We start from the raw sequence: 18,780 nt of genomic DNA on the forward strand, positions 1-18,780 counted from the left end.
AGCATCACAAAATCTTCTTTCGTTTAAAAAAAGAAATTATATTATGTTTATAAACTCAGGAAATATGTCCCTGGACACATGGGGACTTTGAATATGACCGATGTATGATCCTGTAACTACTTGGTATCGGATTGATACCCAAATTTGTGGTATTATCCAAAACTAATGTTAAGTATCCAAACAACAGAAGAATAAGTGATGATTACATTTTAACAGAAGTGTAGATAGAACATGTTGAAACAGAAAATAAGCAGATATTAACAGTAAATGAACAAGTACATTAATAATTCATTTTCTACCACTTGTCCTTAATAATTTTAACAAAATAATAGAATGGAAAATGACACAAAATGTTACTGCATATGTCAGCAGCTAAATTAAGAGCCTTTGTTTGTTCACTTACTAATAAAAATGTCCAATATTTTATTTAAGGACAAACTTGCAATAAGAAACATGTTTAACGTACCTTAAGATTTTTTTGTTTAAATAAAGCCAATAATGTAATTTTTTGTGGTCCCCTTTATTTAGAAAAGTACCGAACTACATTGTAGTACCAGTACCAAAATATTGGTATCGGGACAACACTCGTTGATACTGTTACCTGATTGGCTGTTTGCGTGTCACTTACCATGAATTGATTAACGTGGACCCCGACTTAAACAAGTTGAAAAACTTATTTGGGTGTTACCATTTATTGGTCAATTGTACGGAATATGTACTGTACTGTGCAATCTACTAATAAAAGTTTCAATCAATCAAACTCCCACTGATCAGTAATCACTTCCTGCGTTGCTCGTTTACCAGAGAGCGAGTGCCTTTGTTCATGCAACCAACCTTGCTTCGCAACTTCCGCTTTCTTACAACGAAGAAGAAGAAAAAATATCAAACGCATTTAAAAAAAAATGGATATCAATTAAATGTCTATTGTGGGATATATTGATATCATTTTATCGCTCGGCCCTAAAACAAAGTGTCACTTTTAGTTGTAGACATTTGGGTAAATGGGTATGATATAATAAGTGGTATAGTATAAAAATGAAAAGCTTATTATGTATTGTAGTACATAATAAGTAGTCCGTATATTAATATCGTAATATCAAGGACAGGAAAATCTGATGACCATTCAGTAACATGGTTCACATTATCAATGCACAGCGGATAATATGTGGTTCCATAATGTTCAGTGTTGTTGATCAAAAGGTGTGAAAGGAAAGCAATGTCCACTGCATCAACGAGGATATTTTCAAAAATGTGTCATGCATGTTTTGACCAATGAGAAGCATGAAAAAGCAACCGCAGCTGACTTGGTGACATAACGGTTCTAACAAGCTAAAGATGTTCCAACCTAATATCACTGTGACTTCTTTACTACACAAACATGCATCAAAAAGTGCCTTTTGTGTATTTTAAGTCCACAACTGGCAACCCAATGAACATCCGAGCTCGGGAAAGTTTGTGTGCTGCCCTTTGCTTTTGTGCGTCGGCACCAAACCTCCAGCGTGTGTTTACACAGAGCCTCCTATCCCGCGTGAGGGGCTCGTCCAGCACGAGGGGCTCCCTCTTCAGGAACGTGGAGCGCGCGGCGACGGCCAGGAGCCATCCCACGCCCCTGGTCAACTTTAACCCCTTCACGCCCGACTCCCTGCTCATCCAGTCGGCCGCGCAGCAGCAGCGCAACAACAGGAAGCGAGCGCACTGCAATGTGTACGTCCTCCCTCTCTCCTTGTTAAAGCGTGCAATGCTGGCCCCTGCTGGACAGAAGGTTAAACACGGCCGTTTCTTGTCCTCACAGCTCCGGTGGCGAAGACATGGAGACGAGCGACGCTGAGGGTGACGAGGAGATCCTGCCGCCGTCCAAAGTAAATAACCACCTCAACTTTATTGATCCGTTTATCTGTCACAGAGTTCGACATAACACTTTCTCCTCCCTCGCCCTCAGAGGGTCACCATGATGGGGAGCAACATGATGTCTCGGTACGCCTCAGAGTTCCTGGAGCTGGAGAAGATTGGCTGTGGTCAGTTTGGTGCCGTGTTCAAGTGTGTGAAGAGACTGGACGGCTGCATCTACGCCATCAAGCGCTCCAAGAAGCCTCTGGCCGGATCCGTGGACGAGTAAGTGTGATTGAAACACGCAGTGCGTTAGGTTAATCACGCAGGGTCAAATGGGACAACATTAGATTTATTTTTTTTATAATTACCGTATTTTCCGAACTATAAGCCGTACCCACAAAAATGTTGAATACATTTTTTCTCATATATTAGCCGCACCGCAGATATACAGTATATGTTGTGAAATGAGTTTTTCACACACAAATATTTTGTAAATGTTTATTTACATACCTTAATTGTTTCCAACCGGTGTCTGTAACATGGCAGTAAAACGGCTAATCAAACAAAACAGAAGTCATCGTCATGGACTCACTAGCTGCGGAAGCTTGCTCTCCAATCAGCTAAACAGACTCAATAACTCCACGGTGACGTTTTGGTGAATTTACGAAACTGAAACGATACAAAAAGAATGCCATTGTAAGTTAATAATACTAACACACTCGTAATCGTGTTAGCATATTAGCTAATGCTAACGATGCTTGCTTAATTAGAATATGATAGCACATACAGATATGCATGAAAACACTCCTACAGACAATACACTTAGGACTTGTTTTAGTTAAATTATAAAACTTAGAAACGTTGCCTGGAGTGATGAATGAAGAATCCATACGAGTAGAAAGGCTAAGGATGGCTAGAAAACGGAACGGCACTTCTCCTTCCGGTTGAAAGATCGGTCTAAACAGAAGTGCAATGCAGCACCTGCAGTGAGTAAACTCGCCTAAAAAATGGCACCGTAGCACAAAAAATAACACACCTTTTTAGTGTCTTTGCTTGTTTTGTTTTTTTTATTCTTAATCTATTTACAATATGGCCATCGGTGAAGAAAAATCCTTAAATTCATAAATGTGTCATTAGTTTATTTAATATAAAAGTCAGTGGGCGTGTCCTAAAATCTTACTGGTTCCCCGGCACTTCCGCTTGTCTTTGGAGCATTGGCCAGAGGAGCGTAGGAGTACTGGTCGATATCTCTATGTGAAAGTGCGTAAATAACTCTGAAAACTGTAATAAATTCCTCTACATTAATTGCTACATGCTCTGGGTCAGCAGGTGTTTCTTCCACATACTCCTCAATATCTAAAATATCTACCAGCAACTCTCCAAAAAGTATGAGAATATTCTCCTTAGCCGCCATGTATGCAAAGACCTCCAAAGTTCCAAAGCAATCATGAGACTAAATTCCTGTTAGCCCCGCCCCCTGACTTTGATGGCCTAGTTTGGCAGATAAAATTAATTAATTCAGGTTTATGAAATAAGTTGTGAAATAATTACGTCAATATTAATTTAAATGACTATTTAAATAATTACATGCACTTGTTTATTAAATTAAGGACACATTTAATAACATAATTATGTATCTAATTCAAGTCAAAATGAATTGACATGTTTAAGTAATTATTTAAATATTTATTTTAGTGCTGCTGAGCGATTTTTAAAAATGAGTGATTAACACGATTAAAATCATAAGTTGCTAAATATGACTAATTGCAAACCATACAATAATTCGACATCTGTAATTTATTTACTTAAGTCCCATTTGACCCTCCATAGTATTAGGTTGTTTAAAGACGATGTAGATTTGGTCTACGATTATTAGGTGTGTGTCGATAACAAGTTTTCCTTGACAATATATTGACCTACAAATTATTGCCGATAAACGATATAATTGCCATTATTTATGACACCAAATGAACCAAATACATAATATTAATGTATGAATATCCTTTCAAATGCAATAAACTTGTATTTTTCGTATATTTTAACATTGTGATTGAAATAAAAAAAAATGTAATTTAAAGTTAAATAAAACAAATAACAATCAAATATACTTTCTCTGTTAGCACAATTTTGCATGTTGTTTATATGTAGAGGAAACCCTGTGGTATCATTATGTGTGAACGTTACTGGAGGTGAGGGAAATAATACATTTTTAGATGCATCGCAATTTGGACATTGACGATTATAAAATCGATTTTTAAACGTTGGTGATCTATTATTTATTGTACATAAAGTCATGGAGACAATTCTGAAATCTGGCTGACTGCAGTGAGCCACCTCACCGAGAGATTTGACTATCTCCTTTATTTTAGGGCACTTATGTTTCAGTTTTGCACACATTTCCATTAAAGTAATAAATGTCATAGGAATTAATTTAACTGTTTCTTATTACAAATGCATTGTTTTAAAGTTGCAAGGGATAAATACTATTTAGTGAAACAAAAAGAAATGTAAAACTGCATCAATATACAAAAGTTAAAGATGCATCAATAATCGATTTTTAGCTGCTAAATACTAATCGAATTGTGAGGTGCCCAAAGATTCCCACCTCTATTTGTTACTACATTGGTTAGATGGATTTTTTTTTTTTACTATCAAAACATTTTTAGTCGTTGTTGTTGTTTACAAACTTTTGTAGGAGGCTATGCTAACCGCAAGCTAGTGTAAATGTAAACAAAGGTGGGCAGATCGATACAGTATTTGCATAGATCGATACAGCGTTATTTTTTTATTATCAAAACATCTTTTGTCAGTTTTGTTGTGTACAAACCCAGGAGAAAAGTTTAAAGCAGAGCCAATAGTAGGAAACAATTTTAAAATGTAATTGATATTGTTACTGTCATCCTGTGTTTTTGTATGATTATAATAGTGATCAATAATTATCAGCATTGGTATGACCAATACTGCCCCTGTAATGACTTGGTATTGGATCGATACTTACTTGTATAGCATTGCCCAGAACTAACTGAAAGATAAGTGTTTATTATATTTGAAAATAAGTGTAGATAGAACATGTTTCAACATAAGTAACCAGATATTATCAGGAAATTAGCAAGTAGATTATTTAATAGTTATAATGGAAATTATATAATATGTCAGCAGCTAATTTAGACTAATATTTATATCCCAAATAATATATGGTGGAAGGCTGCAATATATATCGCGATACAGATTTTAGGCCATATCGCCCATCCCTATTTGGTGTGGATTTTACGTGTCATACTTAACCATGTTGACTGTGATGCCGTGTGACCGTTGGTGCCCCCTAGTGGTGTGTCATGTCTTATTCAACTGACTCCCTCCGCAGACAGAACGCCCTGCGGGAGGTGTACGCCCACGCCGTGCTGGGCCAGCACCCCCACGTTGTGCGCTACTACTCGGCGTGGGCCGAGGACGACCACATGCTCATCCAGAACGAGTACTGCAACGGCGGCACGCTCTCCGACGTCATCGCCGACAACGCCAAGCGCCTGGGCCACCTGGCGGAGCTGGAGCTCAAGGACCTCCTTCTACAGGTCGCCCGCGGCCTAAAGTACATCCACTCCATGTCGCTGGTGCACATGGACATCAAGCCGAGTGAGGCTCTTTTTGGGAAAGTTTCTCAGCCAGGAAGTGTGGCGTGGTAACGCTAACGATTTTGTGTCGGTCGCCTAGGCAACATCTTCATCTGTCACAAGTCTGTCAGCAGCTGTGACGACGACGACGATGACGACCTGAACACCAGCGTGGTCTACAAAATAGGTGACATTTATTTTCTTGCCCACTTTGTTGCAAGCCCCGCCACGGTTTGACTTCATCACTCGCCATCTTGCAGGGGATTTAGGTCACGTGACGCGAGCCAGCAACCCTCAGGCGGAGGAAGGCGACAGTCGCTATTTGGCCAACGAAGTTCTCCAAGAGGTTTGTGGCCTTTGAACAAGCTCCTCCCACACGTGCGCCTCACTAACGCCCCCTACCTGTCGGCCCTCAGGCGTACACGGACCTGGCCAAGGCGGACATCTTCGCCCTCGCTCTCACCGTCATCAGCGCATCGGGGGCGGAGCCTCTGCCCACCAATGGTGACACGTGGCATGAAATCCGCCGAGGAAAACTGCCTGCCGTCCCTCAAGTGCTCTCGCCGGAATTTGTCAGCCTGCTAAAGGTGCGTCAACGCTAACCCCCTTAGCTTGCTAGCGCGTTAGCATGCGCAACTGTTTATCTTTATCAAACATTTAACATGACATACTGCATATGAATTATAAAAATGCTTAAAATTTGCAGAAAATTTATGGGCTATTTTATTTGGTATTCTTACTTTTCTCAAAATATTACATATTCTTGTAAAATAGTATTTTCTCATGTTAAAAGCAAACGTTTCTCATCAAATTAAAATGTTTAATCTCGTGCAATTTAGACTTTCATGTTGTGAAATTACAATAATTTATTATACATTTCTATTGTTTTGGAAACTTTCAACTTTTTTTCTTGTAAATTGCAATATTTTCCCATAAATATTCTCGCACAAGTTAAACTTTTTTTTCTCGTAAATTTCTATATTTTTCCATAAAATTCTCAAACAAGTTAAACTTTTTTTCTTGAAAATTGCGTTTTCCCATTAAAATTCTTAGACAAGCTAAAGAAATGTCCGTAAATTTTTACCGTAAGGAATTCTCGTACAGGCCAAACTTTTTTTTTTTGTCTGTAAATTGCAATATTTTCCCAAAAAATGATCGGAAAAGTTCTAATTTTTTTCTTTTGTAAATTACAATGTTTTCCCATAAAAATTCTCGGGCGAGCTTAACTTTTTTTCCTCATAAATTGCAATAAAAAGTATTGTACAAGCTAAACTTTTTATTTTTTTCATAAATTGTGATATTTTTCCATTAAAATTCTCGCACAAATTAAACTTTATGTACTCTTGAATTGCAATATTTTCCCAATAAAATTCTCGTACAAGCTAAACTTTTTTTCCTAAATTACGATATTTTCCTCCAAAAATTATCGTAAAAGTTAAACTTTTTTTTCATCGTAAATTGCAATATTTTCCCATAAAAATCCGCACATAATTAAAAAAAAAATTATTGTAAATTGCAATATTTTACCGTAGAAATTCTCCTGCAAACTTGCTCTGCGACGTTTTCTCCCCCAAAAATTATCGGACAAGTTTAACTTATTTTCCCTCGAAAATGGCGATATTTTCCCATTAAAATTCTCACACAAATTCAACTTTGTGTACTCTTAAATTGCAACCAATAAAATTCTAGTACAAGCTAAACTTTTATTTTTTTCATAAATTGCAATATTTTCCCATAAGAATCTGCACACAGCTTCAACTTTTTTTTTGTAAATTGCGATATTTTCCCATTAAAATTGTAACTCAAGTTCAACTTTGTGTACTCTTAAATTGCAATATTTTCCCCAAAAAATTCTCGTACAAGCTTTTATTTTTAGTAAATTGTGATATTTTCCTAAAAAAATTCTCGTAAAAGTTCCACTCTTTTTTTTTTCCCCTCGTAAATTGCGATATTTTCCTTTAAAAATTATCTTAAAAGTTAAGCTCTTTTTTTCCTCGTAAATTGCGATATTTTCCTTTAAAAATTCTCTTAAAAGTTAAACTCTTTTTTTTCCTCGTAAATTGCGATATTTTCCCATAAGAATCTGCCCACAGCTTCAACTTTTTTTCTCGTAAATACCGATATTTTCCCATTAAAATTGTAACACAAGTTCAACTTTGTGTACTCTTAAATTGCAATATTTTGCCCAAAAAATTATCGTACAAGCTAAACTTTTATTTTTTGTAAATTGTGATATTTTCCTAAAAAATTCTCACAATGATCCCACAAGTTAAACTTTGTTTACTCTTAAATTGCGATATTTTCCCAATAAAATTATTGTGCAAACGTAACCTTTTTTTCTTTTGTAGATTGCGATATTTTCCTAAAAAAATTCATGTAAAAGTTCTACTTTTTTTTCCTGGTAAATTGTGATATTTTCCGCACACAGGTTAATTTTTTTTTGTAAATTGCGATATTTTCCTATTAAAATTCTAGCACAAGTTCAACTTTGTGTACTCTTAAATTGCAATATTTGCCCAATAAAATTCTCATACAAGCTAAAACAAAATTCCGTGAATTCTCGTAGAAGTTAAACAATTTTTCCCCTCGTAAATTGCCATTATTTTCCCATAAAAATACTCGGGGCAAGCTAAACTTTTTTTTCTCATAAATTGCAAAACTTTACCAATAAAATTCTCATACAAGCTAAACTTTTTTTTTCTTTCTGTAAATTGTGATATTTTCCTCAAAGTCTTGTGAAAATCAACTCTTCTTTTGCTCGTAAATTGTGATATTTTCCCATAAGAATCCGCACACAGGTTCAACTTTTTTTTCCTTGTAAATTGCGATATTTTCCCATTAAAATTATCCCACAAGTTAAACTTTGTTTACTCTTAAATTGTGATATTTTCACAATAAAATTCTTGTTTTGTAAATATTTGTAAATTGCGATATTTTCCCATAACAATCCGCACACAGGTTTAACTTTTTTCTTGCAAATTGCGATATTTTCCCATTAAAATTCCAACACAAATTCAACTTTGTGTACTCTTAAATTGCAATATTTTCCCAATAAAATTCTCGTACAAGCTCAACTTTTTTTTCCGTAAATTGCGATATTTTCCTCAAAGATTTCTCGTAAAAGTTCCAAAATTAAAATTCGCAATATTTCCCCATAAGAATCCGCACACAGGTTCATCTTTTTTTCTTGTAAATTGCGATATTTTCCCAATAAAAATCTCGTACAAACTCTACTTTTTTTTCCGTAAATTGCGATATTTTCCTCAAAGAATTCTCATTAAAGTTCAACAATTTTTTCTTCGTAATTCGCAATATTTTCCCATAAGAATCCGCACACACGTTCAACTTTTTTCCTTGTAAATTGCGATATTTTCCCAATAAAATTCTCGTAAAAGTTCAACTCTTTTTTTCCTCGTACATTGCGATATTTTCCTCAAAGAATTCTCGTAAAAGTAAAAAAAAAAAATTCCTCGTAATTCGCAATATTTCCCCATAAGAATCTGCACACAGGTTAATCTTTTTTTCTTGTAAATTGCGATATTTTCCCAATAAAATTCTCGTACAAGCTAAATATTTTTTTTCCGTAAATTGCGATATTTTCCTCAATAAATTCTGGTAAGAGTTCATCTTTTTTTCTTGTAAATTGCGATATTTTCCCAATAAAATTCTCGTACAAGCTAAACTTTTTTTTCCTTAAATTGCAATACTTTCCTCAAAGTATTGTACAAGTTCAACTCCCCAAACACACCCCAAGTAGACGCGTGATGCGACGAACACTTCCTGTCCCTCACTTTTAATGTGTGCCGTAACGCGCCTCCGTGCTCACCTTGTCATGTCCACGTTGCAGCTGATGATCGACCCCGACCCCACCAGGCGTCCTTCCGCCTCGGACCTCATCCGTCACCCGGTGCTCCTGACGGCCGCCAAAATGAGCGCCGAGCAGCTCCGAGTGGAACTCAACGCCGTCAAGTTCAAGAATGCTCTCCTGCAGAAGTAAGATGAAGTTTCTGCCCATGAACATGTTTTTTTTACATAGTCCCAATAAATGTATAACCACTAGGGGGTGTAATTTCCTTTTATCAAGTGAATTTAACATGTTTCCGAGCAGAATAAGGAGAAATTATGCTAGAACTTGAAGAAACTTCCTGCATTAGTTCTTGTGTAACAAACTCTGCTCCTTTTGTTCTTGTCAGGGAACTTCAGAAAGCCCAGCTGGCCAAAACCGCCACGGAGGAGACCAGCAGCACGCGGACCCGCTCCACCAGAACCTGCAGACTCATTGGCAAGATGATGAGCCGCTCTGTCAGTCTCAACATCTTTTAAAAGCTTCACTTGTTTACCTGTACATACTCCAAAATATACAGCTCGCCAACCTGTACATAGTTATTTAATAAATCCCTTTATCTACACGCTGGCTCCTCACTTACTTTGCTTGAAAAATAATCGTCCACACTCTTGAACCTCTACTGGTGTCTGCAGTGTTGTATTTATCATTGCATGCATGAAACTGTTATGTATGAACATGGATCACCTGTGTGAAAAGGAGTAGGAAGAAGCAGAGTTTATTTCATCCACGGGTGTCCAAAGTGCGGCTCGGAGCTATTTTTTTAACGGCCCACTGCAGAATAAATGTTCTAATAATATCATGCTAGCTTTTTTTGCTAATTTTGTAGGTATACCCCCCCCAACATCGAATGTCTTGACAAATGATTCCGATAAGCTTTGTATTTTTGTTGTTTCCAATTTTGTAGGTATAAACCTCCGTAATAATTTGGTACTTGATTCATGTTGTTAGCGTACTACCATTCAAAAAAAATAAAAATTCAGGTACACACCTCAGGAGTACCGTATTTTTCGGAGTATAAGTCGCACCGGCCGAAAATGCATAATATAGAAGGAAAAAAAACATATAAGTCGCACTGGAGTATAAGTCGCATCTTTTGGGGAAATGTATTTGATAAAACCCAACACCAAGAATAGACATTTGAAAGGCAATTTAAAATATATAAAGAATAGTGAACAACAGGCTGAATAAGTGTACGTTATATCAGTGGTCCCCAACCTTTTTGTAACTGCGGACTGGTCAACGATTGAAAATTTGTCCCACCGACCGGGAAGGGGGGGGGGGTTTATTTTTTTATTTTTTATTTTTTTATTTTTTGTCATAAAAAATACAATCATGTGTTCTTACGGACTGTATCCCTACAGACTGTATTGATCTATATTGATCAATGTGTTTGTGTGATGTATAATGTCTAGTGTTTAAATGTACGGCAGTGGCAATGAATTTCCCCAAGGGGACCAATAAATCTAAATCTAAATCTAATTTAATGTAGGAACCAGAAATATTAATAACCGAAAGAAACAACCCTTTTGTGCGAATGAGTGTAAATGGGGGAGGGAGGTTTTTTGGGTTGATTTAATTTAATTTCTTGTGCGGCCCGGTACTAATCGATCCACGGACCGGTACCGGGCCGCGGCTCGGTGGTTGGGGACCACTGCGTTATATGAGGCATAAATAACCAACTGAGAACGTGCCTGGTATGTTAACGTAACATATTATGGTAAGAGTCATTCAAATAACTATAACATATAGAACATGCTATACGTTTACCAAACAATCTGTCACTCCTAATCGCTAAATCCCATGAAATCTTATACGTATATCATATCTCTTACGTGAATGAGCTAAATAATATTTGATATTTTTCGGTAATGTGTTAATAATTTCACACATAAGTCGCACCCCCGGCCAAACTATGAAAAAAACTGCGACTTATAGTCCAAAAAATACGGTAATACATTTCGGCATGTGACGTATGTTGGCATTTTAGCATGATAGCTTTTTTTTAATTTAATTTTTTTTAGCTAATTTAGCATGTCAGTGTAATGTGTTTTAGTATTTCAATAATACTAACTTTAAGCATGTTATTGTTAACATGTTAGCATAGTACAGTTATGCTAGTTTCTTAGCTAATTGATTGATTGATTGAAGTATTTATTTCAAACCTGCACAATACAACAACACACATTTTTTATTTTTTTTATTTTTTTACATTTTGGCAGAGACATTTATGCATGGCTTGAAAAGGGGTTGGATGAAGCAATTGCTTATAATATCCCAACCCCTCTCACTCACTCCCTATTTAACATAAACAATATAATACAAGAACAATACTATACAAACAAAAACAAGAAAAACTCCTATACACTAACAATACAATAGTACCACTGTTACTATGGTACAAGACAAGACGAGACAAAAAACACACACACACACACACAGGCCCAAACACTCTCTGACCATATTTATTTAGCCTGTCAGTGTCATATTTTAGTATTTTATTAACACTAAGCATGTTATTTTTACATGTTAGCATCGTACTGTTATGCTAGTTTCTTAGCTAAGTTAGCAGGTTGGTGTTATATTTTAGTATTTCAATAACACTTAACTTCATGTTATTAACATGTTAGCATCGTACTGTTATCGTGCTAGTTTCTCAGCTAATTTAGCAGGTCAGTGTCATATCTTTTAGTATCTCAATAACACTAACTTCATGTTATTAACATGTTAGCACAGTACTGTTAGCATGCTAATTTATTAGCTAATTTAGCAGGTCAGTGTCATATATTTTATTATTTCAATAATACTAACTTTAAACATGTTATTGTTACCGTGTTAGCATAGCACTGTTAGCATGCTAACTTATTAGCTAATTTAGCAGGTCAGTGTCATATATTTTAGTATTTCAATAATACTAACTTGAAGCATGTTATTGTTAGAATGTTAGCATAGTACTGTTAGCATGCTAGTTTTTTGTTTTTTTTTAGCTAATTTAGCTGGTCAGTGTCATAAATTTGAGTGTTTCAATAATATGAACTTTAAGCATGCTATTGTTAACATGTTGACATCGTACTGTTAGCATGTTAGCTTATTTATTTATTTATTTATAGCTCATATTTTTGTTACTTGACACTTTCTGGCCAGCGTGTTAACAGTTTGCATTTCAGTTCGGCTTTGACTCCTCAGCATTCACAAAAAATGTATACCGAAATTATTATTTTTTTTAACAAAAAATCTACACACTTTACTGGTTTTGAAGGTGAAAACTACCAAAATGGCCGCCGCATCGTCAATGGAAAATATTGATCTAATCTAGCCATTTTTGGGAAAATATTGCATATTTTGTATTTTTGACATAAGCAAATATGACATATGACAAAAATGGTGCAAGCATTTAATAAAATAAAATTAATATTAATATATAGTATGACTTTAAAAAAAATTTTTTAACAGTGAGGTCCAGTTAGTCAGATGGCACGTGAACACATCAAGTCACGTGACGTGCTGCTGCTGCGGCGGAGGGAGTGTGGGGGGGGTGTCACGTGACCTGTGCCGGTCCAAACCACTCAACAAGTGAGGAAGAGGAACAGAAGGACGCAGGGACAGTCTCTTTGACGGTTATTTTTATTATTATTAATTTTTTTTTTTTAGCGTTTAACGTCGCTAAAGTCCCTTGTAAGTAACGAGTCAAGTAACTGAGTAAGTAATAAATAGGTAAAAAAAAAAAAAAAAAAAAATGTCCGCTCGCGAGGATCTGTTGAAGTCCATCTGGCACGCTTTCACCGCCTTGGACGTGGACCACAGCGGCAAAGTGTCTAAATCTCAACTCAAGGTAAACACACAAACACAACAAAAACAACAACAACACGTTTGTTCGTTTGACACACTAAACACGGACGACGACAGTGATGGGACTCCACCGTTCACTCCATTCTCTTCAACGGCAAGATGGTCGTCAAGAAGTCTTTGAACGCATCATCTTATCGTTATTCATTCTCACATTGCTCAAATACATGCGAAAAAGTGATATTTTGATTTGTTTTTCTATTACTGGACGTCAGTGGCGTACATGTGGATGTCAGGGTCAGGGGCAGAGCAACAAGGGCCCCCATAAACCTCCCCCCAGAGGACCGTTAGCTAGAGCTGGGTGGATACATCCAAATATATGAGACTCTGAATTAATTGGAAAATTACTTTTTCTTAGTTATCCTTAACAAATGATTAAAATAATTTTGATATTTTTTATAAATTGCAGAATTTAGTGGAGTGGAACTTACGAGGAATTTTTTTATATAACTAATTTTTAACAATAGAAAAATATTTTTTTAGACTTGTTGTAAACCAGGTTTTCAAAGGCCTTCAGTCACTTTCTTCCTGGGTTTGACCAAAGGAAAGCGGCAATGAAAGGCAGAGCTACCATGAATTGATTTACGTGGACCCCGACTTAAACAAGTTGAAAAACTTATTCGGGTGTTACCATTTAGTGGTCAATTGTACGGAATATGTACTTAACTGTGCAATCTACTAATAAAAGTTTCAATCAATCAATCAATCAAGTTAAAATACTTAATGAATTCCTGGTAAGCATGCTGTACATCAGAATGTTCATAAACATCATCCCAGGAAATATTGCCAATCAACCTCTTTAAACCGTTCAGTATACCGTTGTACGGTATACCGGTATTAGTATAGTACCGTGATACTAATGAATCATATTTGGTACGATACCGCCTCAGAAAAGTACCGGTCCGCCGCGCCCCCCGTCGTCATCACGTCGTGTCATTGCTGGTTTACGAGCAGACGATCATGTTCGGTAGCGCACACACACACAGAGTACTTACAAGAAGACACAGCGTGTAGACAGAAAAGGGAGAACGGACGCTTTTTGGTTTAAAAACTAACGACAAAGGTGAAGTTAGAACACTGGAAGAGGTGCTTTAAGACATGGCTAGCTATCCTGTAATGGTATCGGATTGATACCCAAATTTGTGGTATCATCCAAAATCAATGTAAAGTATCAAACAACAGAAGAATAAATGATTATTACATTTTAACAGAAGTGTAGATGGAACATGTTGACAGAGAAAGTAAGCAGAAGTTAACAGTAAATGAACAAGTAGATTAATAATTAATTTTCTACCACTTGTCCTTAATAATTTTGACAAAATAATAGAATGGAAAATGACACAATATGTTACTGCATATGTCAGCAGCTAAATTAGGAGTCTTTGTTACTACAAACCCCGTTTCCATATGAGTTGGGAAATTTTGTTAGATGTACGGTAAATATAAACGGAATACAATGATTTGCAAATCATTTTCAACCCATATTCAGTTGAATATGCTACAAAGACAACATATTTGATGTTCAAACTGATAAAAAAATTTTTTGCAAATAATAAATAACTTAAGAATTTGATGCCAGCAACACGTGACAAAGAAGTTGGGAAAGGTGGCAATAAATACTGATAAAGTTAAGGAATGCTCATCAAACACTTATTTGTAACATCCCACAGGTGTGCAGGCTAATTGGGAACAGGTGGGTGCCATGATTGGGTATAAAAACAGCTTCCCAAAAAATGCTCAGTCTCTCACCAGAAAGGATGGGACGAGGTACACCCCTTTGTCCACAACTGTGTGAGCAAATAATCAAGCAGTTTAAGAACAACGTTTCTCAAAGTGCAATTGCAAGAAATTTAGGGATTTCAACATCTACGGTCCATAATATCATCAGAGGTTAAGAGAATCTGGAGAAATCACTCCACGTAAGCGGCATGGCCGGAAACCAACATTGAATGACCGTGACCTTCGATCCCTCAGACGGCACTGTATCAAAAACCGACATCAATCTCTAAAGGATATCCCCACATGGGCTCAGGAACACTTCAGAAAACCACTGTCACTAAATACAGTTGGTCGCTACATCTGTAAGTGTTTCTCTGGGCCCGAGATCATCTAAGATGGACTGATGCAAAGTGGAAAAGTGTTCTGTGGTCTGACGAGTCCACATTTCAAATTGTTTTTGGAAATATTCGACATTGTGTCATCCGGACCAAAGGGGAAGCGAACCCTCCAGACTGTTATCAACGCAAAGTTCAAAAGCCAGCATCTGTGATGGTATGGGGGTGCATTAGTGCCTAAAGCATGGGTAACTTACACATTTGTGAAGGCACCATTAATGCTGAAAGGTACATACAGGTTTTGGAACAACATATGCTGCCATCTAAGCGCCGTCTCTTTCATGGACGCCCCTGCTTATTTCAGCAAGACAATGCCAAGCCACATTCAGCACGTGTTACAACAGCGTGGCTTCGTAAAAAAAAGAGTGCGGGTACTTTCCTGGCCCGCCTGCAGTCCAGACCTGTCTGGACTGCAAAAAAATTATTTCTCCAACATTATGCTGCGGGCATATAATGTTTGTTTTTTTCCGCACAGCCAGATAGTTTTCAAGTTTAAAAGACATGTGATTGTTTGCAGTCCATGCAATTGTTTATGGCAAAATGGAAAAGAACAAATATATTTCGTAAGAAAGAAGAAGGGCTTTACTCTTTCCAGGCTTTCAGGGGCCATGTAAAACGATGTGGCGGGCCAGATATGGCCCACGGGCCTTGAGTTTGACATAGTTGATCTATATAGTTTAAAATTACTAATTATATTGAATAGAAAATGCTCGGAATTTGCATTAATGTTACAATAGAATAACCATTCAGTGATAGCTAACATTACTAGCTAAACTTTGCTAAAGCGCTGCCATTGGCGAACAACACGCAATTGTTGCGTACGGGCGTAGTTTACGTCAGTGGTGTGGTTACGGACTGTATCCCTGCAGACTGTATTGATTTATATTGATATATAATGTATATATTGTGTTTTTTATGTTGATTTAATTAAAAAAAAAAATAAAATAAAATATATATATATATATATATATATATATTTTTTTTTTTTAATTTCTTGTGCGGCCCGGTACCAATCGGTCCGCGGTCCGGTACCGGGCCGTGGCTCGGTGGTTGGGGACCACTGGTTTACGTCATTATGTAACGTAGCACCTCAGTCGCCAGAATTTTGCGGTAAAAATTACAGTGGTACTGTTTTTCAATTTATAGTAATGCATTGTAAAAAATATCCATAGATATTATGGTATAAAAAAAAATCTGGCAACTCAGTCACTAAAATTTTAACGTAAAAAAACAGAAGTGGAACAGTTTTTCAATTTATAGTAATGCACTTGTCATGTCTGTGTAATCATGTTTTGTTTTAGTCATGTTTTGTTTTGTTTCGTTATTGGACTCTTTAGTTTCTGGCTTTTCACTCCCTTGTCTTGTTTCCATGATTACCCATTAGTTTCACCTGTTCCACGTTTGGACTCATTGTCATCATAGCAACCCATTAGTTTTCACCTGTCACGTCACGCACCTGTTTCACGTTTTGAGTCACGCACCTGTTTTCGTTAATCATGTCGGTTGTATTTAAGTTCATTGTTTTCAGTTCGTCGTTCTGGCGAAATCCCGGATTCATACCCCTGTCCCGCATTTATGTCTCTGCACATTCCTGACACTTGTTTTTCATGCTTCATGCCATGCCACAGTAAGTGTTTATTAGTTCTACGTCCATAGTTTTGCCTTTGTCCTAGTTTTTGTTTCATTAGTCAAGTTTTTGTACTTCCGCCCTTGAGCGCGCTTTTTGTTCCTTTGAGTATTATAAATAAATATGTATTTACCTTCACGCCATGACCAGTCTAGCTTTACTTGCATCTCGGGAAAACAAACACACCATAGTCCACGTCTTGACAGAACTCAAAATGTGAAACAGGTGCGTGACGTGACAGGTGAAAACTAATGGGTTGCTATGGTGACAAACAAGAGTGTCTAATGAGTCCAAACGTGGAACAGGTGAAACTAATGGGTAATCATGGAAACAAGACAAGGGAGTGAAAAGCCAGAAACTAAAGAGTCCAATAACTAAACAAAACAAAACATGATTACACAGACATGACAGCACTAGCCATAGATTTTACGATAAAAAAACCCCCAACTCAGTCTCTAAAATTTTTACGTAAAAAACATAAGTGGTACAGTTTTTCAATTTATAGTAATGCACTGTAAAAATTAGCCATAGATTTTACTGCAAAAAAACAACAACTAGCAACTCAGTCACAATTTTTTTTAACGTAAAAACAGAAGTGGTACAGTTTTTCAATTTAGAGTAATGCATTGTAAAAAAATAGCCATTGATTTTACGGTAAAAAAAACAACTGACAACTCGGTCATTAAAATTTTGACGTAAAAACAGAAGTGGTACAGTTTTTCAATTTATAGTAATGCACTCGCCATAGATTTTACGATTAAAAAAAAAACAAAAAAACTCAGTCACTAATTTTTTTACGTAAAAAACAGAAGTGGTACAGTTTTTCAATTTATAGTAATGCATTGTAAAAAATAGCCATAGATTTTACAGTAAAAAAAAAAAAGCAACTCCGTCACTAAAATTTTAAAGTAAAAAAACAAATGGGTACAGTTTTTCAATTTATAGTAATGCAATGTAAAAAATAGATATAGATTTTAGGGTAAAAAAAAAACTGGCAACTAATTCAGTAACATTTTAAAATGTACTTAAAAGACAACGAGTTGCATATTACCTGAAATAGCACACAATTTATATTCATATTTCGCTATATGAGGCTGCATTCCTCACTCGTGGTGCTGTTGCACGGTAAAAATCACTATTTGACCCCTGAGCCATTGGCACATTTTCACTTGTTGGCACATTTCAAAATGTTTGGGCACCCCTGATCTGCGTACAGCTTCATTAAAAAAGTTAATTATTACAGAAATTTTGTATACAATTTTTTGCTTGCGATTTATTCTGACAATAATCAACATCAACAAATGTCAATCATATTCTCATACTTTTTGAGTTGCTGTTGGATATTTTAAGTCTTGTGGAGTCCGCATGCAGCAGTTACAGTGGAGGTATTGAACACAGTTGTCTGAGTTATTTACGCACTTTCACGCCGAAATATCGATCCAATTGTCCCACGCTTCTCTGGTCCAAGTTCCACAGGCAATGAACCAATCAGGTGAGATGACCCGCCCACTGGCTTTGATGGCTGAGTTGGACAGCTAAAATAAATGAATGAATTGTTGACACATAGATTCGTAAAATAATTAAATTAATCAATAATTAAATAATTAAATATTAATAAATTAAGTATATCTTTAGATTAAATAAATTGACATTATATTAATGTATACAAATCCAATTATAATTAATAAGACATGTAAGTAATTGTTAAAATACTTATTTCTAGATGAAATGTTGTCCCATTTTACCCTTTGTAGTTTCAGCCTTTTATAAAATCATGGTCAATTTAATTTGTTGACAATTTGAGGGGAAAAAAAGATATTTTGGTGTAGAAGGGAGAACATTATTAAAAAAAAGTGTCAAAAAAGTATAAATATATATATATATATATATATATATATATAAGGGCTG

General features: G+C 36.1%; 2 protein-coding genes across 2 annotated transcripts in view; both read left to right on the plus strand.

Moving 5' to 3' along the window:
• The window catches only part of wee1 (WEE1 G2 checkpoint kinase), a 14,665-nt gene extending 4,815 nt beyond the window's left edge, over nucleotides 1–9,850 (plus strand). Inside the window, exons 2-10 of the mRNA XM_061924345.2 lie at nucleotides 1,514–1,704; nucleotides 1,793–1,859; nucleotides 1,940–2,112; nucleotides 5,195–5,463; nucleotides 5,542–5,628; nucleotides 5,702–5,787; nucleotides 5,858–6,028; nucleotides 9,289–9,434; nucleotides 9,635–9,850. Of these exons, the coding sequence (XP_061780329.1) occupies nucleotides 1,514–1,704; nucleotides 1,793–1,859; nucleotides 1,940–2,112; nucleotides 5,195–5,463; nucleotides 5,542–5,628; nucleotides 5,702–5,787; nucleotides 5,858–6,028; nucleotides 9,289–9,434; nucleotides 9,635–9,764 (1,320 nt within the window). The 3' untranslated portion in view covers nucleotides 9,765–9,850. The remainder of the gene's footprint in view (nucleotides 1–1,513; nucleotides 1,705–1,792; nucleotides 1,860–1,939; nucleotides 2,113–5,194; nucleotides 5,464–5,541; nucleotides 5,629–5,701; nucleotides 5,788–5,857; nucleotides 6,029–9,288; nucleotides 9,435–9,634) is intronic.
• Nucleotides 9,851–12,832: 2,982 nt separating this feature from the next.
• The window catches only part of swap70b (switching B cell complex subunit SWAP70b), a 44,585-nt gene continuing 38,637 nt past the window's right edge, over nucleotides 12,833–18,780 (plus strand). The window contains exon 1 of the mRNA XM_061924771.1: nucleotides 12,833–13,117. Coding sequence (XP_061780755.1) covers nucleotides 13,022–13,117 — 96 coding nt within the window. The 5' untranslated portion in view covers nucleotides 12,833–13,021. The remainder of the gene's footprint in view (nucleotides 13,118–18,780) is intronic.

The sequence above is a fragment of the Nerophis lumbriciformis genome, linkage group LG29, assembly GCF_033978685.3.
Source record: "Nerophis lumbriciformis linkage group LG29, RoL_Nlum_v2.1, whole genome shotgun sequence".
Classification (NCBI taxonomy): Eukaryota; Metazoa; Chordata; class Actinopteri; order Syngnathiformes; family Syngnathidae; genus Nerophis; species Nerophis lumbriciformis.